Here is a 26,625-nt window from a genome sequence, read left to right as displayed (position 1 = left end):
AGCTTTGGAACTCTATCCTTCTCATGTCTTTCCCAATAACTATGACCTGGCACATTTCAAAAGACAGGTTTATCACTTTCTCCAAAATTCGTAAATACTTTACCTTGTCTCTTCTTTTTCCATTTCATAATCTTGATATTTCAACTAATGCCTAGACTTGATGTGGACATATGTCTGTGACTGGAGTCTCCTACGTAAAAAAGTAAATAGAATATTTATGAAGTGAAAAATCATAAAATATATTTAACATGTAATCACTTAAATTCTCAGATATAGGACTTAACAACCTCAAAACAAAAAAGGTATTTTTTTCAGGATGAAAATCTTTGGATAACAGAAGGTCAATGTAATTTGATTAAAAACTTCTACACTTTAGATAATGATGTGAAATATGACAATGTTTCCTCTGCACAACTGATACCAGATCAATATGAAGCGAATTATTTTTTCTTATATCTTATTTTTTCAATGCATGATTACAGGATTTCATGACGCCAAAACAATATTCAACCACAAAATTGTATTCAGCATTAAAAATACGATGTACTGAAGTGAATTTATTTTCCAGAGAAAAATAGAAAAATAGAATAATCACGAAGACATTTATTTCATCAGTTCATCATCACATCTGCTCATTGAAATGACGGATCGACTGACCATAAGTATACCCATGAAAGACAAGCATGTTAACAGCATGGCATGTCCTTATCATATTCCACAGATCATGCAGCAATATGTACATATTTTTGTTATCAAACATTGTGTCCACTTCGGTTGCTATCGTATTTATGCATATGGACTGATGATCATGGAAACACAAGCGTGTATGAATTACAATTCTTCTAACATTTCAAAGGGCCACATGTGCTCTGCCACATATTGTTAAGCATCACATGGAATTCTGATTTCTGTAAGATCCCGTCACCTGTGCGTTGACCTCCCGACCTACGGGCTCAGGCTGGTTTGGGTGGGTGGGCGGATACATATCAAGCAAGTCTATGTTTTTATTAATGATTGAAAAGACTGCTTAGTCTGATGATACCAAGGTCATTAGTGATCTTGAATTTGTGGTTATATATAGAGAAATTCACTTAGGTGTTGAGGAAAACACGTCTAAGGAAACGAGTGTATCTTTTGAGGTCTGAGAAATTTGTGTTATGTAGCTATGGAACCTGTTAGTGATGGTACACAAACTGTGTGTTATGGTCTATGTGAGCGGCCACTCAGGACACTGTGTTAACGATGAGTCTTAGTTTTCTGCAGTGGTTGCCTCTGCTTGCTCTCCGGAGAGACTGATGTGGTTAATACGTATTTGGTTTGATAACGATAAACACAGTATAGCACCTCCTCTCCGTCCGTGCTCTCTGACTGGTATGTTGTTGATAACAGGTGGGCTAAACAGATTACATACTGGGAATCTCTGTGTTGATGATGGATTCTTTGGAAGACATAAAGTTATGACTCTGTGGATTAGATCTGAATGATCCTCGAGGAAATATAGCAGTGTTGAGTGACTGAAGAAGATATCTTCATATCGATCAGTGACGATGATCAACAACTGTCAAGAATCACTTCAGTACTAACTTCCACTCGCTTCCTTCCATTGTGAAAAACACAGATGAAATATCATCAAACTGGAACAAACTGTGTGATGCTGAACACCATTTGATCAGATATAGAAAAAACATACAACACTTGTTTGACTAAAAATTAAAGAAGTACTTGATGCAGGACGATGGTAACTGTGTTATGCACGTCCTGCACTTTATACTGAACTGGAGCTCATGTCGGTGCCTAGAGCCGTTCGCATCTGCCGTGATGATCACATAACAACGGTGAACATTTTGTTAATTTTGGTGAACATTTTGTTAGTTTTCATCATATTTATCTGTACTTATCCCAAGCTGGAACACAATGTAATGAGGACAAATTCTACTCTTAAATAAACAAACAAAATGAATGATACTTTTTTATTTGTTGTTTACATTACCTTTGGTATACTGTTGATGACGCACAGATGTGACATCCATCAGAGGATGCACATACTCTGTAGGTATTACAGTTATAGAAAAAATATGCTGAGCTGCTGGTTTTTCTAAACTGGGACGTACGTGTCAAAGTTTCTGACGATAGTGAAATGCTTTCACATATATATATATATACATATATATATATATATATATATATATATATATATATATATATATATATATATATATATATATATATATATATATATATATATATTGATAGCTTTTTCCCCGTTAGTAAGATAGCGCCACGAACAGAATAAGAATGGCCGCATTTACTCACATTCTCTTGCTGTCATGCGCAATACACCTGAACCACAGTCTCCTGGGGTGGTGGAGAAAGAATTCTACCACAGTATTACCTGTGTGTCTTGGAAGGCAACTAAAAGGGTTGGGAACGGGGGGCTGGAAACTCCCCTCCCTTCTTGTATTTCAAAGTCTAAAAGAAGGAGGCAAACATTCCCCAGCACACTGTTGTGCTCAGTAGTTCTGCTCCTTCACACTGATGTTCGGCAAAGCCTCGCCCTGGCACCACTTTGTGAAGCACTAAGCCGTTAAGCCACACAGACAGTCTTCCTTTGTCTCTAGTGTGGCTGGTGGTATGTAGAACTTCCTGAGCTGTTCAAACCAATAGTCACATGTTGAGTCAGCGGAACCATCTTGATACAACGTGTCTCCATGAGAGAACAGACATGATGACTTTGATCCCTGCACGTAATAGTAAGGAGGGACGGTGCTAGAGTGGTGCATCTATGATCATAATGTCTCGGACGTCTGGCATTATGTCTTTGCTACATCATTATGTTAACAAGTTCTGCATGACTCCATTTTAGAAACGTCATAGTTGATGCTTACAAGTCTGGGTTCATTGGAGGAAGAACCTGAAGTTGTGGAGTATTATCTGTGCCAGTGACGATGTAGTTCATGATGAAAGAAGCTTCAGCATCGAGAGTACAAAATGACCCCCTCTTAGATCCTCGTGGCTGGAGATTAGAGTAAGATTATTTCTCTTGGCTGTTGACGAGAGAGACGGGCTTTGGAAGCTAAATAATTTACAGGGGTTCCTTAGAGGTCTCTCAGGAGTGCGATGATGAAAGGTGAAGGAAATAGAATATAAACAGGAACGTTACATGCAGCCCTGAGTTGAACTAATATGCTACGTTGTCAGCAGTCAAGTCAAATGATTCGACCAGAGTAACGTTGTTGTTGTTGTTGTTGAAGATACTTTAGGCCTTAGCCTGGCTAGTGACCTGGTCATCAGACAGCTCGGTTCTCTTTTTCACAGAGAGATTAAGTTGGTTACATGAGCTGTAGACCTACCGTCTACCAAGGTCATGAAGGCCGTCTACGTCGGGGTGTGACAGATAATTCTTAAACCACACACGATCTCTCTGTTATCTGGCCTTCATCTAAACATACGGTGTTTGTCAGTTAGTTATAATGTCTTAGGACTGTGGCAATTAAGAAAGAGGAAGGGTTCAGTTATGAGGAGGATACTGATCGTCGGGGGAAGAAAATCTACGATTTTCATGGACAAAAGATGAAAATAATGCTTAATGAAAGAACAGTAAGACGGAAAGTAGACGAAGAATTAAAAGGAATTCAATTACACCTTATTTTAACTATATAAGGAATACAGTTCGCAGGTTCGGATCCACAACATAAGGAAGAGGAATGGATGGGATGGCCGCAGAACGAGACAGGTGGCTCGTGGTCCTATAGAGCCATCATGCAGGTCATGGTCACCACCCATATCTCCAGCAGGGGCATGAGTATGGCCATTGGCCCTACCCCACTGGTCATGCCCGCTGTGCTGCCCTGTGTCGCCTGCTCTTGTTTCCATGCCTCGCCGGAGGGCGTCACCTCTGCAGAAGAGAAAGAACGACTTTACAGTGTTTTTAGTATATAAGAAAATATACGTGAATCGTGTGTAACAGCCTTTATGAATATATGTGCGTACATGTATAGTTAGTGTCAATATACATTTATCAGAGTTACAAACACACACACACACACTGATGTATGAATGCAGAACATACAGACTGATACTCATACACATACGTATACACAACGAAACATAAAGGCACATCAACAAACGTGCACATTCATACACGTCAATGGAGGCCAAAATTACTCATGATTATACGTGAAACTGACGGTATATACTCAACATTCGACTGTGAACTTGGACTTATGCTAATCAGATCGTGGTAGATTTGCAGACGTGGGTTTAAACGAGGTAATCATCTTACGATGTGAAGCCTTTGTAGTGAGCGTGTCATTGAGTTTAACAGGGTAATGCCAGTATTACAGTGAGCTTCTTGACGACCCATCATCCAGCGAATGTCTTGTCTGCCTCCTTATCCTGGTATCGGCCTATAATCACATCTGATTACCTGACAGTTTCAATACTAAATGATCGTTTTTTTTTTGCTTTTTGTTTCAGATTTAAACGCACAAAAAGGACGACCAACAAAGACGTTGAAGGTAACACTATTCATATTCAGATCTCGTTTGCAACACACCACACACACGCACACACACACACACACACACACACACACACACACACACACACACACCAACTAGTTCCCCTTATCCATCACATGGCAAAGGCTACATATATGATCATCCTATCCACAGGCACTGAACACATTAGTCCACCCAACCTTCTCCAACCATCATATTGATCTTATCCACATTTCGGGGAGAAGCTACAGAATCATTCTCGCCAATATCACCTCATAACACTTCTTACTACCACATCATCCTCTTATCCTATCATTTTCTCCTCGATCAACCCTCCTCGCAACGCATATTATCCTCAAGCATTTCATTGCCAACACCTTCTTGTGTCCATTTCTGCCTATGACCCACGTCTCGCATCCATACAACACTATCGGGGTAACAATACCATCAGACATACCCATCTTTGCCCTCACAGTCAGTGCGCCCAGGATCTATGATCCTACGGCTCATTTCAGCTTTCATGGATTCATCATTTGCAATGTCCACTCCTCCTAGGCTTTTAAAACACTCCTCTTCCTCCAGGTTCTCCCCACTTAAACTACACTCCAACCACCCTGACTCTCTCCCCTGCTAACCTTTACATCCTTGATTACATATACATTAAGTCTCAACTTTCTCCTTCCATATACTCCTGATCTACACATCCTCTACAAGTCTTAAAGCCACGTCCATCCTCCCCAGTCACATGCAAGCCGCCATCCTATCAATCACCAGTTTTCCATACAACTTACGGGGTTTACTTAACAAATTTATACGACTGTGATTCGAACATTCACTATTGTCTTCCTTGTCATTTTACCGTGGCAATATACGGGTACTCTGACAATCCTCTGACACCTTACCTTGAGCCACACTCAGGATATACCAGTTAACTCCGCTATCACTTCCTGTCTTGAAAAATTCAATGGCAGTTCCATCCACTCTTGTTGCTTTGCCACACCATATTCATCACCTCTTCTCTTTTCTCCGAACCACTTGCTATGACTGTCGTTTCGCATACCTCCACGTCAGAAACATCCCACATCTGCCAGCTTATCATCTAACACATTCAACATTCCTTCAAAATACTCATTCCATCTCACCTTCACCTCTTTGCCTGTTCTGTTCCCTTCAATGATGTCCTAATATGTTCTCTTGTTCCCCTCACATCAATAACATCCTCCTAAAACATTTCCTTATTCTTTCTCAAGTTTGCTCATACTCACTCACCCCAAACTCTCATTTACCCTCTCTTTTTAGTCTCACACCTTGATCTTGGCCAACTGCCGCTCTCCTTGTACATTTCTTTTCCAATCACTCGTACTCTTTCCCTGCGGGTAACGTCCACACACCTCTCTTTTCTCTTTTACTAACAAATTTACTTCCTCATCCCACCACTCATTAAGCTTTCTCACTCGCTCACACCCTAACCTTCCGCAGGAGTGGTCCATCAGACCCGTCCGCCAGGCGTGGATGGGTGGTTAACAGACAAAAATGCAGAACCCACACACACGAGCCAGGCATGGCGCCGCTTGATCTGAGAGCAACGGTGGGAATGAGGACCCCCGGACCCCCTCCCAGCGGACGCAGGTTCAGCACGGTGCCTACCTTTAGCATTGCTGTAAACTGTCTGCTGCCTGCTAGCTGTGATTTTCTCCTCGCCACTCTGTTCATCCATATCCTGAGGGGGAAAAAAAAAAGATGTCCAGTTAAGGTGAAATGTAATGTTTTCTCATGAGTAGTTCACTCCGAACATGACAACAGAGCTGGTGAGTCGGAGCCGTGCGTCGCCTGAGCACGGTAATGTCCGCCATCCTCACTCACTCCTGCACATCAGTGTGCAGCCTACCGCACGAGCCGCTCGAGTAAGGCATTAGACTTCCAAACCTCTCTTAGCGGAAGCATGTCGACGGCAACGTCATTGGTGATGACCATCAGCCACACTCCCATAATCATCATCTAAAGGAGACTTTACAACTATTCTAAATCTAGTTGATCTTATATTTTGAGTATTCTCCACACTGTGATTCAAGAGTTATGTGGTCATGCAAAATGCCATGATATTGTCTTCTTGTTACATTTCACATTACCATCAGCATCCAGTAATTAATTATCCACGAGAAACATGTATCATTCATACATCTCAAAATCTCGGTATTGTATTTAAAAATTCTTTTTCTTTCTTCTTTACGCTTATCAAAACGTTTTATTCTTTGTTCATGTTCACCCATGATTAACTAATTAGTTTGCACAGAAAATTTTCTTAATTCCAGGTCTCCTTCTCAAGAGAATGGTTGATCAAATATGGGTACAAATGACAATATTACTTTGCCTGCAACAGAGGGCGACGGAGACATACTTACCTCCTCCGTCGTGTCGGGCAGGATCCCTTGGGCGGCTCTTCCACTGGTTATGGTAAAGCTAGGCCGCGGCCTGCGTGCTGTGGTAGTAATGGTGATAGATGAAGGAACGCTCTCTGCCACACTGGGTGGACTTGAGGCAGCTGCGGTGGTGGTAGGAGGGCGGGTGGTTGCTGGGGTAGTGGTGGGAGGGTCAGTGGTTCTTGGGGTGGTAGTGGGAGGGCGAGTGGCTGCTGGGGTAGTGGTGGGAGGGCGAGTGGTTGTTGGGGTGGTGGTGGGAAGGCGAGTGGTTGCTGGGGTGGTTGCAGGAGGGCGAGTGGTTGCTGGGGTGGTGGTGGGAGGGCGGGTTGTTGCTGGGTTGGTGGCTGGAGGATTGGTAGTTGCTGGGGTCGTGACGATCTCTCTTGGTAACTCTGGGCCCAGTGTTCTGTCCATCAGTTGGTTATTGTTCTTCAGCAACTGCTCTAGCTTTTTGTTATAAGGACAGGTCTGAGGGAGACAGATACTCACAGTTTGTATATGTGTACACATATGTACATAGACAAAATTAAGATAATATTAAATTACTTGACTGTCACTACAATCCATTTCTTATGTTCGATATAACGTACACTCATCTCCACTCGACATACTCAATCATCCAACTAACAATTATCATCAACTCTATTCATAAAGTCTGTAACAATTCAAACGAAATCAAGTATTGAATGTCTGACATGGATGAAGAGGAGAGGGTGTCACACCTCGCCCTGCCTGATGACTGCCATCTTGGTGTAGTCAATTCCCATGGCAGTGAGTCTCTCGTGGCAACGGTTGGCGGTGTGTTCCGGCAAGGTAGGTGTTCGACCAAACAACCAGAAGAACTCTGCACGGAAACTAAAGTACTCCAGGCAGGAGTACACACAGGAAAAAGTGCGGTAGTCGGTGTCGATGACCTGAGAGGAGAGCAGGAGGTTAAAATCATAGAAAAACAGAGATTTTATCATATGGTAAAAATATCTGAACAATACAAAGCGAGACCAGTTACTTGAGGAGCAGCCATCATATCCTCACTCATAGAGTCAGTACAGGTCTTAGTTTTCCCCTGTACTTGGAAAACAGTTAGAGGTTTCATATCAACACCGCAACACGCACAATCTCAACCATAATATAACACATATAAGTGGGTTGGTTAACGTTAAATGTTAGTATGTTAACTAGCTTGGATAGCCGTGCCTTGCCAAGCTGACGATGACGAGACTAGCCGTCAATGAGTGCTTGCCTAATTAATGACTTAGCAAATTGATTGCCAACTAAGCTATTGTATATAAGGAAGCGTTCCTTAACGCCCATATCCTGAAACAAAATACGCACACATTAATTTTCACTTATGGCACGAATATCAACTTAATGACCACATTGTTGATATCCAGTGCATCCAACAACACATTTACCCAGTTCGTTTGGATCTCACCACTAGTATGTTGCATGTCTTGGCAGCAACAGCTGTCAAGCCGTCTCTCCCTGATGTCCAGCTTCAGTCACCTTCCACAATTTGTTATTACGTAATTTGTACAGCATATGCAAGGCACATATTGTGTTGTTTCAGCTTTTTTTCTTCTTTTTTTTATCTGGCGTTGAGCAAAGAGGTTGTTCGGATGCCTCTGGGGTCCTCCTTCATAAATTGTCAATTTCAAGTTACGTCCATCAACCATAAAGTTTCTAAACTTTTTCAAATTTCAGGAATTCTAAGGCTGTGTACTCTCTCACAATGTATGTATGTGGTCCTTAATGTTTGTCTTACCTTACCAATCATATGTATGATTAATCTATAAACTGATAGTCCGTTGTTGTGAGAATATCTGTTTTATCTCTTAATGGCCGTGGCAATTGATAGGGCTAACGCCTACACAATCAACTTTTTTATTAGAGTCAGAACATTTTGAAAATGTTTAATAATGCAGTGGTTCAATCTGTAATAACAACATCATTTTGTAGTCATATATAGCTACAACAATAAAAGATAAGAAAATACTCTTACCATGTTACAATTTAAGGATTTTTTAATCAGTGATAACTTTATAGTTTGAATCGTTTTCAGGCTTTACACGAAAACCAAACGAATTTGGTGCGTAACAAGATGACGTGTGATTCTTTACGATAATCTGTGTTGCTATCCTCAGGGCCTACACATTTGAATATCACCTGTTTTTCGTAATCAGAAATAAACTTTATCGGGTATTATCATATCATTATCAAAATGAGTATGATAACTGTTGGTATACTTAACTTTAGTTTTATCAATATTCTGATCCCATACATTTCCCTCCAGTTATTTTGTAAAGTGCATTGCCTTACATGCTGCTGTGCCCATCACATAACTGGTGAAGGACTTTTTCCGACTGGTGTTGGTGTCTGATACCAAGAGTGTAATACCTGGAGTTAGCTCAGTTCGAACATTGTTTGATACAAAGTAAAAAGTAGAGTTGTAATATGATATAGGACAGAACTTTTTTTATGCCAGGTGAGATACGACTGAGAGGAAAACAACAGGAAACAATGCCTGTTAAAGTTGCAATAATGCGACAACAATTGTTGGTGAGATAAGGTAATAAGAACAAGGAAATAGGCAGCAGAGAACATAGGGAAGAGAAAGCACCTGGTACATTAACAAGGAAGGGACAGTACGTGGTGTAAGACGTTACGAGGTGGATTAATAAGGGAGGTGACAGTACTTCCTGAGAGACAGTTGGTGCGTTAACTTACCAGGTAAGGGGACTCTGGCGTGCCCTCCGCGATGACCTTCATGCGTGCAGGGTCCTGAGGCAGATGCTCCTCATCTGGCAGGAAAGCTAACGACACTCGGATTTTCTGATCGTCCTGTGACAAACCTCGGGATACCACGTTCATGTGATCATCTGAAGGAATAATGAAGCACGGTCAGAGATATCTATGAATGTTACACAATATATATATATATATATATATATATATATATATATATATATATATATATATATATATATATCTGTATATATATATATATATATATATATATATATATATATATATATATATATATATATATATATATATATTTTTTTTTTTTTCCTTTAAGTGTACATTTTTTGCTGGACAGTCTGACAATAAAATGTCGAACCGTGTTCATTGTGAGTGTGAAGTTTGGGTTTAGGTGGGATGATTCGATGTTTTCCTCAGCGAAAACTGGATTGGAATGCAACAGGTGGACATAGGCTGGCCTAGCCTTCCTCAGTGTGCAAAACCTTGGGAAACAACTCATCCAACTGTACACCTTCAATGATATGTTAATTCTTCAGCAAAGTTAACCAGTTTCGATAACCCATTTAATTACATGTAGTAGTTTCGATTAGAATGTTCTGAAAAAGATGTTAGACGTAAAAAATCAGCAAAATATATGCAAAGTGTATATTTCCCATAAAGCGCTCCCTCCGTCTGATGCCTTACACAGCCAACTAAAACTTCGAAGAAATGAAGAAGAAACTCCTGTCATGGTCATGGTGCAGCGTTGAGCTACTATGATAACTCTGGACTGAAAAACAAATCCTGCGAGAGGAGATTAAACGAATCTATTTAGCTTAGAAAGAGAAGGGTACGACGTGATCTAAGCATTCAAAATCATCAAAGGCTTTGATAATCTTGATTCATTAAATTACTTAAGCTTTGATTTGTCTGATCTCGCTCAGTAATGGATATAAACTCGTAGGCAAACGTTTTACCTCGAATAAGGCGAAGTACTTATTCTTCAATAGGATTGTTAACATATGTAGCGATTTGCCACTCAGAGTGGTTGAAAGCAGAAATTTATATACGTTTAAGAACAGACTTTATAAGTATTTGTCATAGGTCCAAGACTTGCATTATTTGCGCCTCCTTAACCCACATTGATAATTTGCAGGTCATTCTCGCTGAATTAGCTGTGTATCTCCAAACTTTTACCACACTAATACGTGACCTTCTGGTATCTTCCACTTTTGTTGGAATTCATTTGTATTCCTCTGTATAGGTGACAAAATTATTCAGAAGTACGTACCAACTAATGGCTTTTTGTAGGCATCTCACCTTATATTGGATGGGGATCCTAATTTTCTTGAGTATAAACATTTGACATCTGAGCTGTGGCTTTCTAAATTCTTTTTAACTCTACGTCTTTCCCTTCCCTAGATGATATAAACAAGAAGTATAGCACTGTTTTTCTGCGTCCGAGCATGCGTTCTCACACCAGGTCTACCGCCTCCACATAGCCAGTCAATATGATGGTGACTGTTGAAAAGAAGGAATTCCTCTGTGAGCATGACGTGCGCAGTGTTAATTCATACCAGCCGTCAGCACATCGAGGCACGTTCGAACAGACTGTACCTGACCTACGTCACGCCTGACGGATGGTAAGGCTACGCCATGCACCGCTAATTGTGTTCGTTCAGTGAACGGAGCTCACTTCCTGAACCTTTTACGCATTATGTATCATGCAATGCGTCAACGTCTGCAGGATGGGTAGGAGGACAGAACAAATTCGCTGCTTACTGCTGCAAGAATCGAGTCTACAGAAACTTTCTACATCAGCTATCAGCAACAAACAATCTACCTTAAGACAAAGTATTTTGAAACCTAGTATCTTCACTCCCCTTTGGATGAATCTGTAAGTATATAACCATTAAGCTCCAGTAATCATCACTGCATATAAGATATAAGAACTTAGTGTCTCTGTTTTCTTTTTGCCAACTTTGTCCAACCTGAATTTTTATCTAAACATCAGAAGACAATTATAGTATATCTCAGCATTTCAAGATTTTCAAAATATTTTTTCCACGAAACATTTGACGAACAAAATATGAAAATTTTACAAACGAAAAAAAAAAAAAGATTTTCGCATCACCACAGATAATTATCATCCACTATGTTAGATTCATCTTTCGTCAGCAAGTTGTCACAGCGAATTTGAACTGCTTCGAAGCTTTGATTTTCTCTCCTTTTGACCAGAAATAATCCTGTACACTGTTTCCCTAGGATGACTGCTGTGTATCACACAGAAAACTACGCTTTTTAGATATATTCAACGTGTTTCAAAACATTCATATTTCTGTATTACAAAAATCTAAAGACATGAATGACATAAGAATGATACACTTCTACAAATATATGAAACATTAAAACAGAGGATTGTTATTGCAGATGGTTTCCCTCAAGTCCAAAGTCTCAAGCAATGATACAACAGTCAGGAGTTACTGTGCTCACCCTTCCACGAGTACTTGTGGCTGACGCACGCCTTCGTCAACTGGTACTCGTTCGGCACGCTCTCTATGTCGAACCACAGGCCCGTGTACTGTGGGGTGAAGGAGGAACTTTACTGGATGATTTGAGACAAGGATCAACACAATTCTGTAAAATCAATATGAATACTCAGCAATCTCTCTCTCTCTCTCTCTCTCTCTCTCTCTCTCTCTCTCTCTCGGTAAGCCCTGCCTCAAAGTTACCTGAATGGCGTTAACGTCTTAGGTTCGTGCTTACGTTTATATTTTCACGTCTGTATCATTACAAGTTTAGTGGTGTGTATACATATCCTACCTTGATGATTTCCCTAACGTATTATACTTCCCAGCTTTTCCCTTCCAGTTAACAGTAAGTGAGTCAATATTGTTATAGAGTGACCACTTCGCCCAGGTTGTCTGTACCAATCGCCCCTACTGTCTTTCTACATAAGTTTGGTCTGTATCGTAGCTTAGTTATGAGTCAAGTTCCTATTACTTCCCTTGATTAAACACATATGTCACTAGATAACAGATATTACTCTCCTAAACTGAGACCAGTTCTCCATTTTTCCTTTTAGCTCATTCAAATGATAATGACGAACCATTTCTTCCTTGATCAGACCCATTTCTATCCACCATAGGACCCCGTTTATTCCCTTGACTTCATAAATTGTTCTCTTCATCTCACCTTAACAGGGTCGAAGTTTTCCATGAGCGTAACGTTGGCACAAGTACCGAATTCGAGAAAGTCTGGAATGCCAAATACTGCCTCCACAGACGGGACGCTGGACGCAGACAGCAACACCGTCAGCAGCAGGAAGGTCCTCGCGCTCTGTTGACTCATTGTAAGAGAGGTGGTCATAGTGACCTAAAGGGGTAGCGAGTGTTGACGGTTGAAGCACTCTACACTTCCTTTAAGCGACTTTCTTGAGCAATTCTTATGGGATCAGAAACGAGACTGATTTTTGCTGTAAAGTCGTCAAGTTGTAGCGAAAAAGTCTTCCATATTTTGTAAGAAAATTATTTATCCTTGGTAGAGCAGGTTGTGATTCTTGACGATACTCTGATGTTGTGATCCAAGTTTGTGGAAATACTAAGAATCCTGGTGATGAAGTCCCTGATACGTCAGAGATATGGCCAGCAACACTGGAAGATTATGTGAAGCACACTCGAAGCGTAGTGTAACCCGAGGTTCGCCTTCCGTGGTCGATGCCTGCCTGGGGCGGAGAGCGATGGCTCCAGACGGGGCGAGGACGAGCGTCAGAGTGGCCTGGGGCTGAGGCACTTGCTTTAGGAACCTCTGGCAAGGGATGGTGAGGGGCAGGGATTAGGGGGGTCGGGGAGAGGGGTGATGGATGAGCTTAAGTAACGGCGTCTTTCATCAGTAACGAGCAGAGCGAGGGAAGCCTTATAGCTTCATTATCCTTGTTCATACACTCGCAGTCATGTACACTGTCATCATAGTGTTCTGCTCTGATCATTGAGGCCAGATCGTACATACGAAGGAAAATGTCATTCAAAAGAATGACGAGAACGACGGAAAATAAAGGATAAACGAATGAAATGAATATTTCTATAAAGAAATGATTATTCTGTTTTCATGCGCTACGTGATATTCAACTTACTAATATTTCCTACAAAATTAATTTGTAATTAACGGGAATTGGAAAAACTTGTGACGCGAGAAATTTCATACTAAATTTTCACTGAGAAACGAAATCAAGTCTGGCATCACTCAGCGTACGACTTCCTTCTCTATGTTAGCTTCCTCTTTTCTTCCTTGCCTATGAACTGAAGTCTATTCGCAGTATTCTTATAACTCTTTCCTTATTCTTTATTTTTACGTTGGAGGCTCCAGTCAAGCACAGAAGTCCACATTAAGGCCTGACCTTCACTAATATATGAAAATGTTAATGAAGAGGGAGAAAAAAGACAAGGAAGGTATTTGCGAATATTGGAAGTGAAAAACTAGTTCTTTAAAAAAAAAAATGTCTGGTCATAGTTATTGGGAAAGACATAAATGGGTATAGAGTTTAAAGCTTCGAGGTGTAGGGAAAAACAGTTATCAAAATGGCCAATCCTTGAATTGCCAATGGCCACACAGTAATCATGTGACGCAGTAGCTTGCCGAGTATTGCATGGTCGAGCTAGTGGTGGGGGTCTTTGGATTACTAGATTACGAAATCAGGATTATTTTGGTGTATTTACATATAATGTATTCGATCTTCTGTGGTCGCGTCCGCACCACACTCGCGAAAATGCGTCGGGAACTCAATTCATTATTTACAATCGTCGCCCATCATGGCGTCATAAGATCGCTGCTGAACATTACGAACGCGACGAACGTGAATTTCACCGAGTCCTTCCTGTATGTCAGGGAATGTAAATAGATAAACAAATAACAGTTTAGTGGATCTAGATAATCAGGAACCAGATGAGCGAGAATGTTTACAGAATAGTTACTATGGTTTATACATTATGCACTTAGTTGAACGTCAAGTGATGAATAGTTAAAGTAAGACTTGTTGACATACAATAAATCCTGACTAACAGAAAACTGAGCTGTTCATTTGCTTAGCAGTGCAGTTGTTTATGTATTGTTTATACGTCACAATGATAGGTATAGGACTGCTTTCATGTGTGTTCGTAGGAGCTGTGATGGGAACAAGTCGCTTGTTGTGACGAACGGCGGTCCGTGGGGAAGAGGCTCCGGGTGGAGGAGGAGGTCTCAGTGACGGGGATGTGCCAGAAGTGTATTGCCAAACTGCCGTGTGAGCTGCTGCCGTTGGTCGGAGATGGTGGACAGGTTGGGCGAGATGTGGGCCTCTTGGTACGTGGTGTAAGAATGGCCTATGATGATTCTGCAAGCCCTTTACTGCACTCTTTCTAGTTGGTCCCTCGGTCCCTCTGTGTAGCTGTTAGTAAGGAGGACAAGGCTGGAGAGGCGTGGGTGAGCTTAGGTAGAATGAAGGTGGTAAAGACATTCGTGAACTTAACTGGTGGAATGCTTAGTGATTTCAGTCGGCGGAGAACGTGCAGACACGAAACTTACGTTTCCGACCGCCCGGAGGATATAAGGGCCTAGTGTGATGTCAAGGGGTAGGATGTTGTCTACACCCAGTTTGATGTGAATCATCACAGTCTTAGTGTGGTTGATGGTGAAATCTTTGACCGTAGTCCACTCCTGAAGGGTGTTGAGATGCTGAAGGGCACTAAAGTCAGGCAAGTTGTTGATAGTGACGCTAAAGCTGGGGTTGTCTTCGTACTTCCAGCAGTGGTTGTGTCCTTCAAGGAGTCATTGATAAGGATGAGGAAGCAGAGCGGCCCAGTCTTGGTGCCCTGTGGTACACCTCATGTTTGGGGTAGTGATTCCAATGAGTCTTCCCTAAAGCGGACTGCTTGGAGTCTCCCGGTCAAGAGGTCCGCCGGCCACGGGACGAGACACCCCGTCGTCCCACGTCGACGGCTTTCTTTATGATGATGTTATGGTTGACCAGGTCGAAAGTCTTAGTGACGTCTACGAAGGTGAGCGCCAGGGAGGTCTTGCGCTTCTCCATGTTGCAGTAAATGAAGTATAGGAGGCTGACAGGGAAGTGAGCGGTGGAGGAAGACTTTATGTTTCCAAACTACTGTGGGCCTGCTGAGCCAACAGTGTCAACATAGGCCCAATGTGTGTGTGTGTGTGTGTGTGTGTGTGTGTGTGTATGTGTGTCCTGCTTCGTGTTTTACTCCTGACCAGTCTTGCTGATAGTAATCCTCTTTGCGGATATGTCTGGCCAATCAGGTTTCACTAAGAGCGTCACTCCACTGACGTCACTACTTTTGAATGTTAAGAGGATAACTTGAGCGGCTCAACCTAACTCCGCCATCCATGCCATCCTAAGTCACTGGTCACTGTTTCGGCCAAAGCTAACCGCAACCATTGCGGGACCCTAAGCTACTAGTGCAGTCAGGATCGGCCCTAGGCATGTGCAGGACCGGAGGCAGATCATCGTGTGATGCCCAATACACACGCAGCGTAAACCTCTTTATGTCTTACGACGCTTTAAACTAAGCGTACATTTAGCGGTCACATGCACCAGCTGGATTACCTGGAAAGGTTATATGATTGTTGAATATATGGATGCCAAGAGAAAATGTAAACCCAAGAAGCGAGAAGCGGAATTTGTAGCGAAGTCGCAAACTATTCTGAGTCACGTACGACATGCACTTATATGTATGTATGTATGAACAGAGAACGAGCCTAAAAATCTTATAAGCCAACTGAATTTTGCTTGATATTTCCTGTTAGCAATGTTTGAAGCCAAATATGTTCCTTTGGTTGCTGAAACCTTTCCTCAACCACACTGTGGCAAAATCAACCACAGCGTAAAACAATCTCGAAAATCTTCGTTTGGATCAACCGTGAGTAAATCTTCGCTTACATAGCCGAGGTGTTTCTTCTGCATGACAACTCGAAAGCAATTGGAAGCGCCTCTACAAGCTCATCTGCTAGAAAATCGTCGTCAGAGCTAGAATCCTTGTAGGTAGTTACTCAGGCACTGACGACCCTTTTAAAGATTAAACAGTTCAAGTGCGTCACGAGACCTGCGGAGAGAGTGCTGGAATAGAATACGAGTAGGTAAACAAAGTTAAGAAAAACGGACGTTCAAAAGCATTATAAGTCATCCAAATGAATTTTGTAAATACATGAGGAACAGAAACAATAGTAGAAAAAAAGACTATGACTATTGATGGAAGAAAATGAATGACTTATTTACGATGAGGAATCAGTACAAAGTGAAGCTTTGCGTAACCTGTATATTAGAAAACGTCACAAATTTACCAAAACCGCATAACTTTTCTCAGGCGCAGAACATGACAAGCTGATATCAAGATCAAAGTGGATGAGATAAAACATCGAAGTAAAAACTGGATCCGATTAGTTTATCAAATCCAGACGACCTATATTCACAGATGAGCTGTAACCACAGATTTCGAAATACATGAGTAACGAGATGTTATTTACGAAGTCGTTTATCATATCTGCAGGTACCTGAGGATGTAAGATGATAACCGAGGATGACTTAAGATGAACCTAAAGAAATTATAAGTGTGGGCAGAGAAATAGAAAATCAAAGTCAACTTTGATAAACGTGAAGTAATACATCATGAAACTCAAGCAATTGATACAAATAAAATAAGAATTGCAATACCACATCAGAGGCTGAACAAAACAAGGTTCTTAGAGTCGTCAGTAGTGACGATATGAAGGCTAGACAGAAAATAGATCTCCCGCTCAAAAAACAGTGTCTAGATTCATCTCGAGGACTTTAATTTACAAAAATAGATACCTCGTTTGACCTGAAAGCTGCAAGTAGGGTCATACCTTGAATAAGTGGGAGAGGTCTGGTTTCCTCATTATGAAAAATACTTAGGATTGAGAGAGATGAAAAAAAAGCAATAAGAATGACGGACGAGGAACCAATTCGTATGTGGAGATAGAAAATTAAACTATTCACTCTACAGACGCGATAAGTGCGTGGTAGCTTAACAGAAGATTTTAAGATACTCAAAGATTGTGGTAACATAGATGTAGACACTGTTCGAAGTATACAGGGAACCTTTACTTAGAGACAATGGGTTAGAACTTAAGATGAACGTGTCACACCACTGTAGAGAAATACTTCTTTATGGACAAAATTCCTGAACACTGGCATAAGTTGCCCAATGGCATATACCAAGAAGTAGATTCATTACTTATCTATGAGTTATCGTTCATCAAAGAGGTATGAACAAGAGTCAATTTCTTTATTCAATTTCTTTAATATTACCGAACTGTATAACTTGGCTTTGATCTTAGAATAAGTTTTCTCGTAGCTTTCGCCATCATCTGTATCATCTCGTTTTGAAATGTCTCTCCAAGACAGTAATCGCGTATCGTATTACGAAGCTTGAAACGTTCTTCGTTCTCAGAACACGGTTGTACCAAACCATGAACACACGCGGCACATACAACCTGTCGACAGAGCCACGGTAAGTCATACTGTGCCCCGCTAGATATTGGATTACGTAGAGGATACGTTTTCCTAATGTAGTTTATGGTGGCTGAATAACCTCTGATACATCTCGGTGATGGTCTTCAGCCTGATTAGCCTCTTCTCTATCTTGATTCATTTTCACATACCACCCATGTGGTCTATACCATCTATGAGGTCTATACCACCTATGTGGTGTGTACCATTCATGAGGTCTTTTCAAGCTGAGAGTGTAGAGTAAATGTTTTTATCGTCTCCAAATCCATCGAGTGCAAGAATAATGGTCTCATCAGAATGAAACAGTTTACAAAAAGCAAAAGGCATAGTTAGGACAGAGCTGAAAACATGACCTAATATCGAGTGGCAGCAAGTCTGAATAGCCTCCGGTTGTGCTGCATCAGGGACCTAAACCGTCTTTTAATGGAGTCTGCCGGGAAATCCAAGGCCATGCTTTATATCGGCTTATTTTCGACGAAGAATGTACAAGGATTACTCTATCTTTACGTCGTAGTCAAGGATCGCTCGTAGAATCAGCGAGTGCGTCAGCGACATGTGAAGACGAACATATCATCTGATAAAAGCTCACTTTCATCACGCCCAATTTGCTTTGTTTGGCTTCGACAGCAACGACAACTTCAGAAGGTGCGCTCGAAGCAAACTTGAGTATCGACCCTTTGGGGTTCAAAAAAATCTTTGTTTTTTCTCTGAGTAATACATAAAGGATCATTTTCCATCTCTTTATGTCGTCCAGATCCGAACAATATGTTCTAGACAAAAAACTGAACTTCAAAAGATAGTGAAGACAGAGCTGCTGACGTAACGGATGAACAGGTTTAGAAACATGCAAAAAAGAAAGCTGGCATAGCCATTGGTTGTTCATCAGATCATTCTTTGAAATTCACTAACGCAAGTCATGTTCAAGGCCATCGTCAAAAGAGATCCTGGCTTTTGGAGGTTTGTATGTTCTATGAAGGTGCGCGTTCATGTGCACTTTATTCGTATTCATATACCTCCACGTTGTACAGTTAGGTTCGGTAAAATGCTATCTGCTGGCTATGTGCGCCCGTTTGGAAATAACAGGTGTAGACCCCGTTGCTCATCAATGTGACACGAAGGATATTCAAGTACTTAGTATTCGAATAGTTAGTTCCTATTAGCCAGGCCCATAGCATATCGGTTAGCATTCCTGCCTCTTGCACAGGGGTCCCGGGTTCAATCCTGGCTGTTGAAGGTTTGTATGATATATATATATATATATATATATATATATATATATATATATGTGTGTGTGTGTGTGTGTGTGTATTCCTATGAGTCCACGGGGAAAAATGAAACAATAAGTTCCCTTATCGTGTTTCATTTTTCCCCGTGGACTCATAGGAATATCTTGATCACGTGCAAAATTGTGATCCTTTCCATATTATATATATATATATATATATATATATATATATATATATATATATATATATATATATATATATATATATATATATATATATATATATATATATATATATATATATATATATATATCCCTGGGGATAGGGGATTAAGAATACTTCCCACGTATTCCCTGCGTGTCGTAGAAGGCGACTAAAAGGGGAGGGAGCGGGGGGCTGGAAATCCTCCCCTCTCTTTTTTTTTTTTTTTTTTTAATTTTCCAAAAGAAGGAACAGAGAATTGGGCCAGGTGAGGGTATTCCCTCAAAGGCCCAGTCCTCTGTTCTTAATGCTACCTCGCTAACGCGGGAAAGGCGAATAGTTTAAAAGAAAAGAAAAAAAAATATATATATATATATATATATATATATATATATATATATATATATATATATATATATATATATATATATATACACTGACCCTGAGCCGTAGCTGGAGCCCTGTATCAAATCATCACTCAAAACAGTGTCTATGAAAACAAAGTGCCCTGCTTTTACTCAGTCATTTATGTACCTAAGGCTCAAAATCATTATGCAGCCACAAAAGCTATCGCTCTGTGAGACAAATATCATTTCATCATAGACCAACAAAGCAAGTGATTCTAATACATCACTCAGAGGCTCTTCTGCGCCTAGTGTGTGGAGAGAGACACGTCTTACAGCGTATCGTATCTGGCAAGTTCATTTCACATGGCTCATCAAATTGAGGAACAGCAATATCAAGGGCAATCTAGTTAATACAAAAATCACTATCATCTTGCACAAATTTTGATTATCAAGGTAACTGCAGCATGAATAGAATGTAGCCCTCTCCAGAAATAGAGTGTCTTCTACTGTAGTAAATCACTTTGTACTAGGTAACTGCAGCATGAATAGAATGTAGCCCTCTCCAGAAATATGGTGTCTTCTACTGTAGTAAATCACTTTGTACTAGGTAACTGCAGCATGAATAGAATGTAGCCCTCTCCAGAAATATGGTGTCTTCTACTGTAGTAAATCACTTTGTACTATGCATTCTTTCTCAAAAAAGAAAAAGAAAAAATAGAAAGGATGCTGGCATTATAAAGCAGTCTGTCCTAGCCAGACAAATGCCCTCGACCCGCTACTTAGTGTGAAGGGAACGCGACTCCCTTCAACATGATTGTAATATGCTTGTGTCAGAAGCACGACAAAAGACGGACTTATCCATGATGGAGTACATTTTCCTCCAACTTATTCCCTAATTAAGCTCAGAATACACGATTAAGGCCGATGAACTTATCAGAATATATGCTTCTTAAGATGGACTTCGCTGTAACTTAGGTTTGTCTGCATGTACTTTAGACGCTGTCATATAGAAAGAACGAACAAATTTCTCTAGGCTGAAGACGGAAGGAACTTGACAGTAGTCGATTCTTCTACCATCATGGTGTGACGCAGGAACCTAGATGTATGACTTCTGAACAAGGTCAGTGGACTTCTACTGTAACTGTCGCCTAACTCCGGCTAGGATATAGAATACTTGACGTGGGCAATTCAGAAACAATTCCTCTCACGCATTACAAGTACATGCACTTTATCTACAATGACGTTTTGCCCCTAACCAATTGGGAAATACCCTAACTTCGCATATTATGAAGAGTTGTCTCATCGTGTAACTTGTTATATGAATTAATCACTAAGGTCAAACACTTTAGCTACCTAGTATCGCCTTCCACAGAATGGGTAGGACTCCACAATATATTCCCCATTTTCTACGTTAAATCCAGTTCATTCCCACAGGTCATCTACTTCAGTGCAGTCTTGGTCTTTTTTCTCAGTAAAGAAAAATCGTTTTTCCTGGTTATCTTTGACTAACCAGCCTGACATCTACATACTTTACGCAACCACTTCTCTCTTCCTGTTAGTCATTACCAAGAAACTCAATCCCCGCCCTGACATGCAATGCTTCCCTTCCTATTTAACATTTACTTCATGATAGTCTTAATCCACCGTTCAATATTGGGTCTTCGTCCCATGTCACAAACTCTTGCAATATACCATCAGCACAAGATGAACGTCCAAGAAATGAGAGTTTAGGTTTGAGAAAGGATGCAGATGACCTAACCCTTCTCTTGCCATGTGTATGAAGCTTATGCCTGAGTCTACACTCCCGGGGCATGGTTAAGCCTAGGTATGGTTGAGTCTACCCTCCCGGGGAATGGTAGCACCAACAACCACAGCTCTAGATCTAGAGTCAGCGTCATCGAGACCTTTCCACCACCTGGAAACATTCACGTTGATTTCACTCTATACTTAGATGCTGCTTATAAATTCCATAGTATGCGTGTTCACCTACCGACTTACATGCAAGTTAAAGAAATTTTGGGAATGCAGGGAATCATTGGCCTAATGTGTCCGTGAGTATATTCCAGGTGAGACAGGATACACTTGCAAGGAACTCTCCACCAAGAAGCTTCACCAGCCTGGACGTCTGGCACACACTTGCATTGATCACCTACGGCCGGGTTATGGCACGTTCATCCTACTTACGACAGAATCAACGTATTCATGCTCTAATTCAGGTCTCGCGGGATTTGGCAAGCATCATCTCACGATCCTACGTATTAACACACTGCCGTTAGGTAAACCGCGCTCATTTGCGATCAGTCTTGCCGACTCATCTCTCCGCTTATCCTGAAACGAATTTTTTCTACCGTCGTCTCTTGCACCATCAGGCATACATTATTAATCTTATTGATCATCTAATTGAATTCTTATTTCCATAACTAGATGCAGAGACTCAGAATTTGATTGCTTAATCTGTGATAGTCATTACAACCCACCGATAATTAAATATAAAACAAAATATGGGTCATAGAGTACATGAAAAATGTATTTCACTCTTCACGTTGTCTTTAGTCTTAAGAAATATACTTGCCATAAACTTCTTTTGGAAGTGTTACACATTTCAGGCAATGAAACTGATATGTTATATGTATTCAACTATTTGTCTGGCAGGGGGAAACGCATCTCTTGAACTTTCCCCACCATCAGGCAGGTTTCTGAGCTTGTAAGATGTTAACATCGACATATCTATAACTCAGTTTATTCCATTCATCCACCACTTCTTAACATCTTGTCCAAATACTTTATACTTAAACTATTTTGTGTTTGTAATGTGCATTATTTATTTGTGACTATGAGGAGGGAGTTTCAAAGTCATGGGAAGCTGTTTCTTAACTTTTATATTCTGTTATACAGTATGTACTGAAATGTTACATTAATCACTGTATTATCCTTCTCTAAATCTAATTTATTCCAATTCTCTACTGATAAGTTGCTGTAGTAATGCATTCTCACATCTTTCGTGAATCGTCTTCGTATGACTTATGGTCGTGTCATCCAGTTAAACTATTCCTTCCCGTCTGAAAGAGCTGATCGATATCCACATTTTACGATCCAGTGAGGAAAATGAAAGGTTTTTGTCTTTTCTTAAAGCCTATTTCCCGTATGGTATTCAACCGCCTTCATAACTTTGCATGTGTTTGTGTTGAATACCATTAATGAGCTGAGCATCTGACCATTGCTGGAGCTTGTCTTTTTCTCTTGGTTATTGAAGTTTGAGTCACCTATTTCCATCATATGTTTAATATCGTTTTATCCATATTTAGATATGAATCAAGTCTCTCTGGCGAGTTGTCAAATAGGATCAAGAATAATAGCAGATCCAGGAAAGATTCCTGCGGAGCACCGTAACCTTCCTTTGGCCAGTTTGGCGTGCGTCATCTGTTTCCAACCCTGTAATAATCAGTGCTTTCTTGGGAGAATGTTCTTCGTATTGTTCTCTGATTATTCTTATATGGGGTACAGCGTCAAATGCCTTCAGGCGGTTACTCTATCACAGGCTCAAAAGAAGTCATTGCAGAAAGTTATTCGTTCGACCTCTCCTTGTCTTCTGCTAAGGCAGTTTATCCTCCAGAATTGATTGTCTTTCTGCTTCTTGAGTAGCCTTTTCATTTGCCTACATATCACACTGTCGTAATACCGCATCGTTGTTCAACACTTTCCTTTATCTCCTTCCTGATATAAGGGTAAATTCCTTCTCTCCCACTGTCTTCCTTCGATTCTTCGTCAGATAAACCTAAACATTTCAAATGGTCTTCCAAAGATTTTTTTCCCATTCCTTGAGAATATAGAATGAGATGGCACTAGGCCAAGCGACTTACTGATTTTTTCATTAGCTTTCAGGTAACACATCTGAAACTTTACGGCTCCTCCCTCAACGAGCCAGGTTGTCCTGATTTATCAAGCTATGAATATGATACAAAAAGTTATATATATATATATATATATATATATATATATATATATATATATATATATATATATATATATATATATATATATATATATATATATATATGGTGGCTGATTCGAGTGAAAAACTGCAGAAGTTGGTGACTGAGTCTGGTATAGTGTGTGGAAGAAATTGTGAATAAGAGCAGAGTTTTTAGGTGCAGTAGGGCTGAAGGACAAGTTAATTGGAAGGTACGTTTGAATGGAGAAAAACTGGAGGAGGTGATATGTTTTTGATGTCTGGGAATGGACTTAGCAGCGGATGGAACCATGGAAGCGGAAGTGAGTCACAGGGTGGGTGAGGGAGCGAAGGCTCTATGAGCATTGAAGAATGTGTGGAAGGCTCCAACAGTGTTATATGATTGTGAGGCATGGCCTATAGATAGGGTTGTGCGGAAGAGAGTGGACGTGTTGAAAATCAAATGTTTGAGGACAATATGTGGTGTGAGGTGGTTTGATCGAGTAAGTAATGAAAGGGTAAGAGAGATGTGTGGTAATGAAAAGAGTGTAGCTGAGAGAGCAGAAGAGGGTGTGCTGAAATGGTTTGGACACATGGAGAGAATGAGTGAGGAAAGATTGACAAAGAGGGTATATGAGTCAGAGGTGGAGGGAAGGAGAAGCGGGAGACCAAATTGGAGGTGGAAGGATGGAGTAAAAAAGATTTTGAGCGATCGGGCCTGAACATACAGGAGGGTGAAAGGCATGCACGGAATAGAGTGAATTAGAACGATGTGGTATACCGGGGTCGACGTGCTGTCAATGGATTGAACCAGGGCATGTGAAGCGTCTAGGGTAAACCATGGAAAGGTCTCACCTCCCACGTTTCTCATGCCACATGTATCTTTTGCGCAAGCCATCACTGCTTCTCTAAATACATCCCATTCCTCCCCACTCCCCTAACGTCATATATATATATATATATATATATATATATATATATATATATATATATATATATATATATATATATATATATATATATATATATATATATTATCCCTGGGGATAGGGGAGAAAGAATACCTCCCACGTATTCCCTGCGTGTCGTAGAAGGCGACTAAAAGGGGAGGGAGCGGGGGGCTGGAAATCCTCCCCTCTCGTTTTTTTTTTAATTTTCCAAAAGAAGGAACAGAGAATTGGGCCAGGTGAGGGTATTCCCTCAAAGGCCCAGTCCTCTGTTCTTAACGCTACCTCGCTAATGCGGGAAATGGCTTGTCGCTGTCTCCCGCGTTTGCTAGGTAGCGCAAGGAAACAGACGAAAGAAATGGCCCACCCCCCCCCCCCATACACATGTATATACATACGTCCACACACGCAAATAAACATACCTACACAGCTTTCCATGGTTTACCCCAGACGCTTCACATGCCTTGATTCAATCCACTGACAGCACGTCAACCCCGGTATACCACATCGCTCCAATTCACTCTATTCCTTGCCCTCCTTTCACCCTCCTGCATGTTCAGTCCCCGATCACACAAAATCTTTTTCACTCCATCTTTCCATCTCCAATTTGGTCTCCCTCTTCTCCTCGTTCCCTCCACCTCCGACACATATATCCTCTTGGTCAATCTTTCCTCACTCATTCTCTCCATGTGACCAAACATTTCAAAACACCCTCTTCTGCTCTCTCAACCACGCTCTTTTTATTTCCACACATCTCTCTTACCCTTACGTTACTTACTCGATCAAACCACCTCACACCACACATTGTCCTCAAACATCTCATTTCCAGCACATCCATCCTCCTGCGCACAACTCCATCCATAGTCCACGCCTCGCAACCATACAACATTGTTGGAACCACTATTCCTTCAAACATACCCATTTTTGCTTTCCGAGATAATGTTCTCGACTTCCACACATTCTTCAAGGCTCCCAGAATTTTCGCCTCCTCCCCCACCCTATGATCCACCTCCGCTTCCATGTTTCCATCCGCTGCCAGATCCACTCCCAGATATCTAAAACACTTCACTTCCTCCAGTTTTTCTCCATTCAAACTCACCTCCCAATTGACTTGACCCTCAACCCTACTGTACCTAATAACCTTGCTCTTATTCACATTTACTCTTAACTTTCTTCTTTCACACACTTTACCAAACTCAGTCACCAGCTTCTGCAGTTTCTCACATGAATCAGCCACCAGCTGATTATATATATATATATATATATATATATATATATATATATATATATATATATATATATATATATATATATATATATATATATATATATATATATGACGTCGCAAGAGGGAGGGAGGAAGCCGTCATGAGAGCACTCAAGTGTCTTGCCTCAAGGAGGGTGGTACCTCCTCCACGTTCATACTAAGAAGCGTCTAACGAATTCGAAGTTGAAGGAGCATCTCTTCCGAGTAAAGAAAGAGCTGCGTACGTCCTGTGGTGTTGTGTCGCGTTGGAGAATCGGGGGGTCGAAGTTGGTCTGAGAAATGGTGAACATAATTCAGACTGGAAATGTATCGACAACTACACCCGTCGCTGCCTCACACCGAAGCATCGCGAGTACTTCAACAAGCTGTACGCTGGCACCATCCGGGTCATCAAGGACCTGTGCAACACCAAGGGAAAGTATCAACAAGTCCATTCTCACTGTGGCTGAGAGATTGACTTGAGGAGGCAGAAGTGATATTGTGACAGTGATTGTGTCAGCGTCGCGTCG

At 41.0% G+C, this 26,625-nt stretch overlaps 1 protein-coding gene across 1 annotated transcript; it reads right to left on the bottom strand.

The window, feature by feature from the left end:
* Window positions 1-1,962: 1,962 nt before the first annotated feature.
* LOC139754504 (uncharacterized) lies at window positions 1,963-13,427 on the bottom strand. Its single transcript, XM_071671784.1, has 7 exons — window positions 12,854-13,427; window positions 12,152-12,239; window positions 9,644-9,795; window positions 7,642-7,833; window positions 6,902-7,387; window positions 6,147-6,219; window positions 1,963-3,895 (listed from the first exon to the last, which is right to left on the bottom strand). Exons 1-7 carry the CDS (start codon window positions 13,025-13,027, stop codon window positions 3,747-3,749), a joined length of 1,314 nt encoding a protein of 437 aa, XP_071527885.1. The 5' UTR covers window positions 13,028-13,427; the 3' UTR covers window positions 1,963-3,746.
* Between the last annotated feature and the right edge of the window lie 13,198 nt (window positions 13,428-26,625).

The sequence above is a fragment of the Panulirus ornatus genome, chromosome 17 (genome assembly GCF_036320965.1).
Source record: "Panulirus ornatus isolate Po-2019 chromosome 17, ASM3632096v1, whole genome shotgun sequence".
NCBI lineage: Eukaryota > Metazoa > Arthropoda > Malacostraca > Decapoda > Palinuridae > Panulirus > Panulirus ornatus.
Note: the sequence above shows the minus strand (reverse complement) of the source record. Positions and strands in the feature narration are given on the sequence as shown.

What these genes read in the sequence shown, in the direction of transcription:
- LOC139754504 (XM_071671784.1), bottom strand. Translation starts at nt 13,027, where the DNA reads ATGACCACCTCTCTTACAATGAGTCAACAGAGCGCGAGGACCTTCCTG. An exon ending in CCACAAGTACTCGTGGAAGG is followed by an intron (nt 9,796 to 12,151) that starts GTGAGCACAGTA and finishes TTATTCCTTCAG; the next exon opens with ATGATCACATGAACGTGGTA. An exon ending in TGCCCGACACGACGGAGGAG is followed by an intron (nt 6,220 to 6,901) that starts GTAAGTATGTCT and finishes TTTCCCCCTCAG; the next exon opens with GATATGGATGAACAGAGTGG.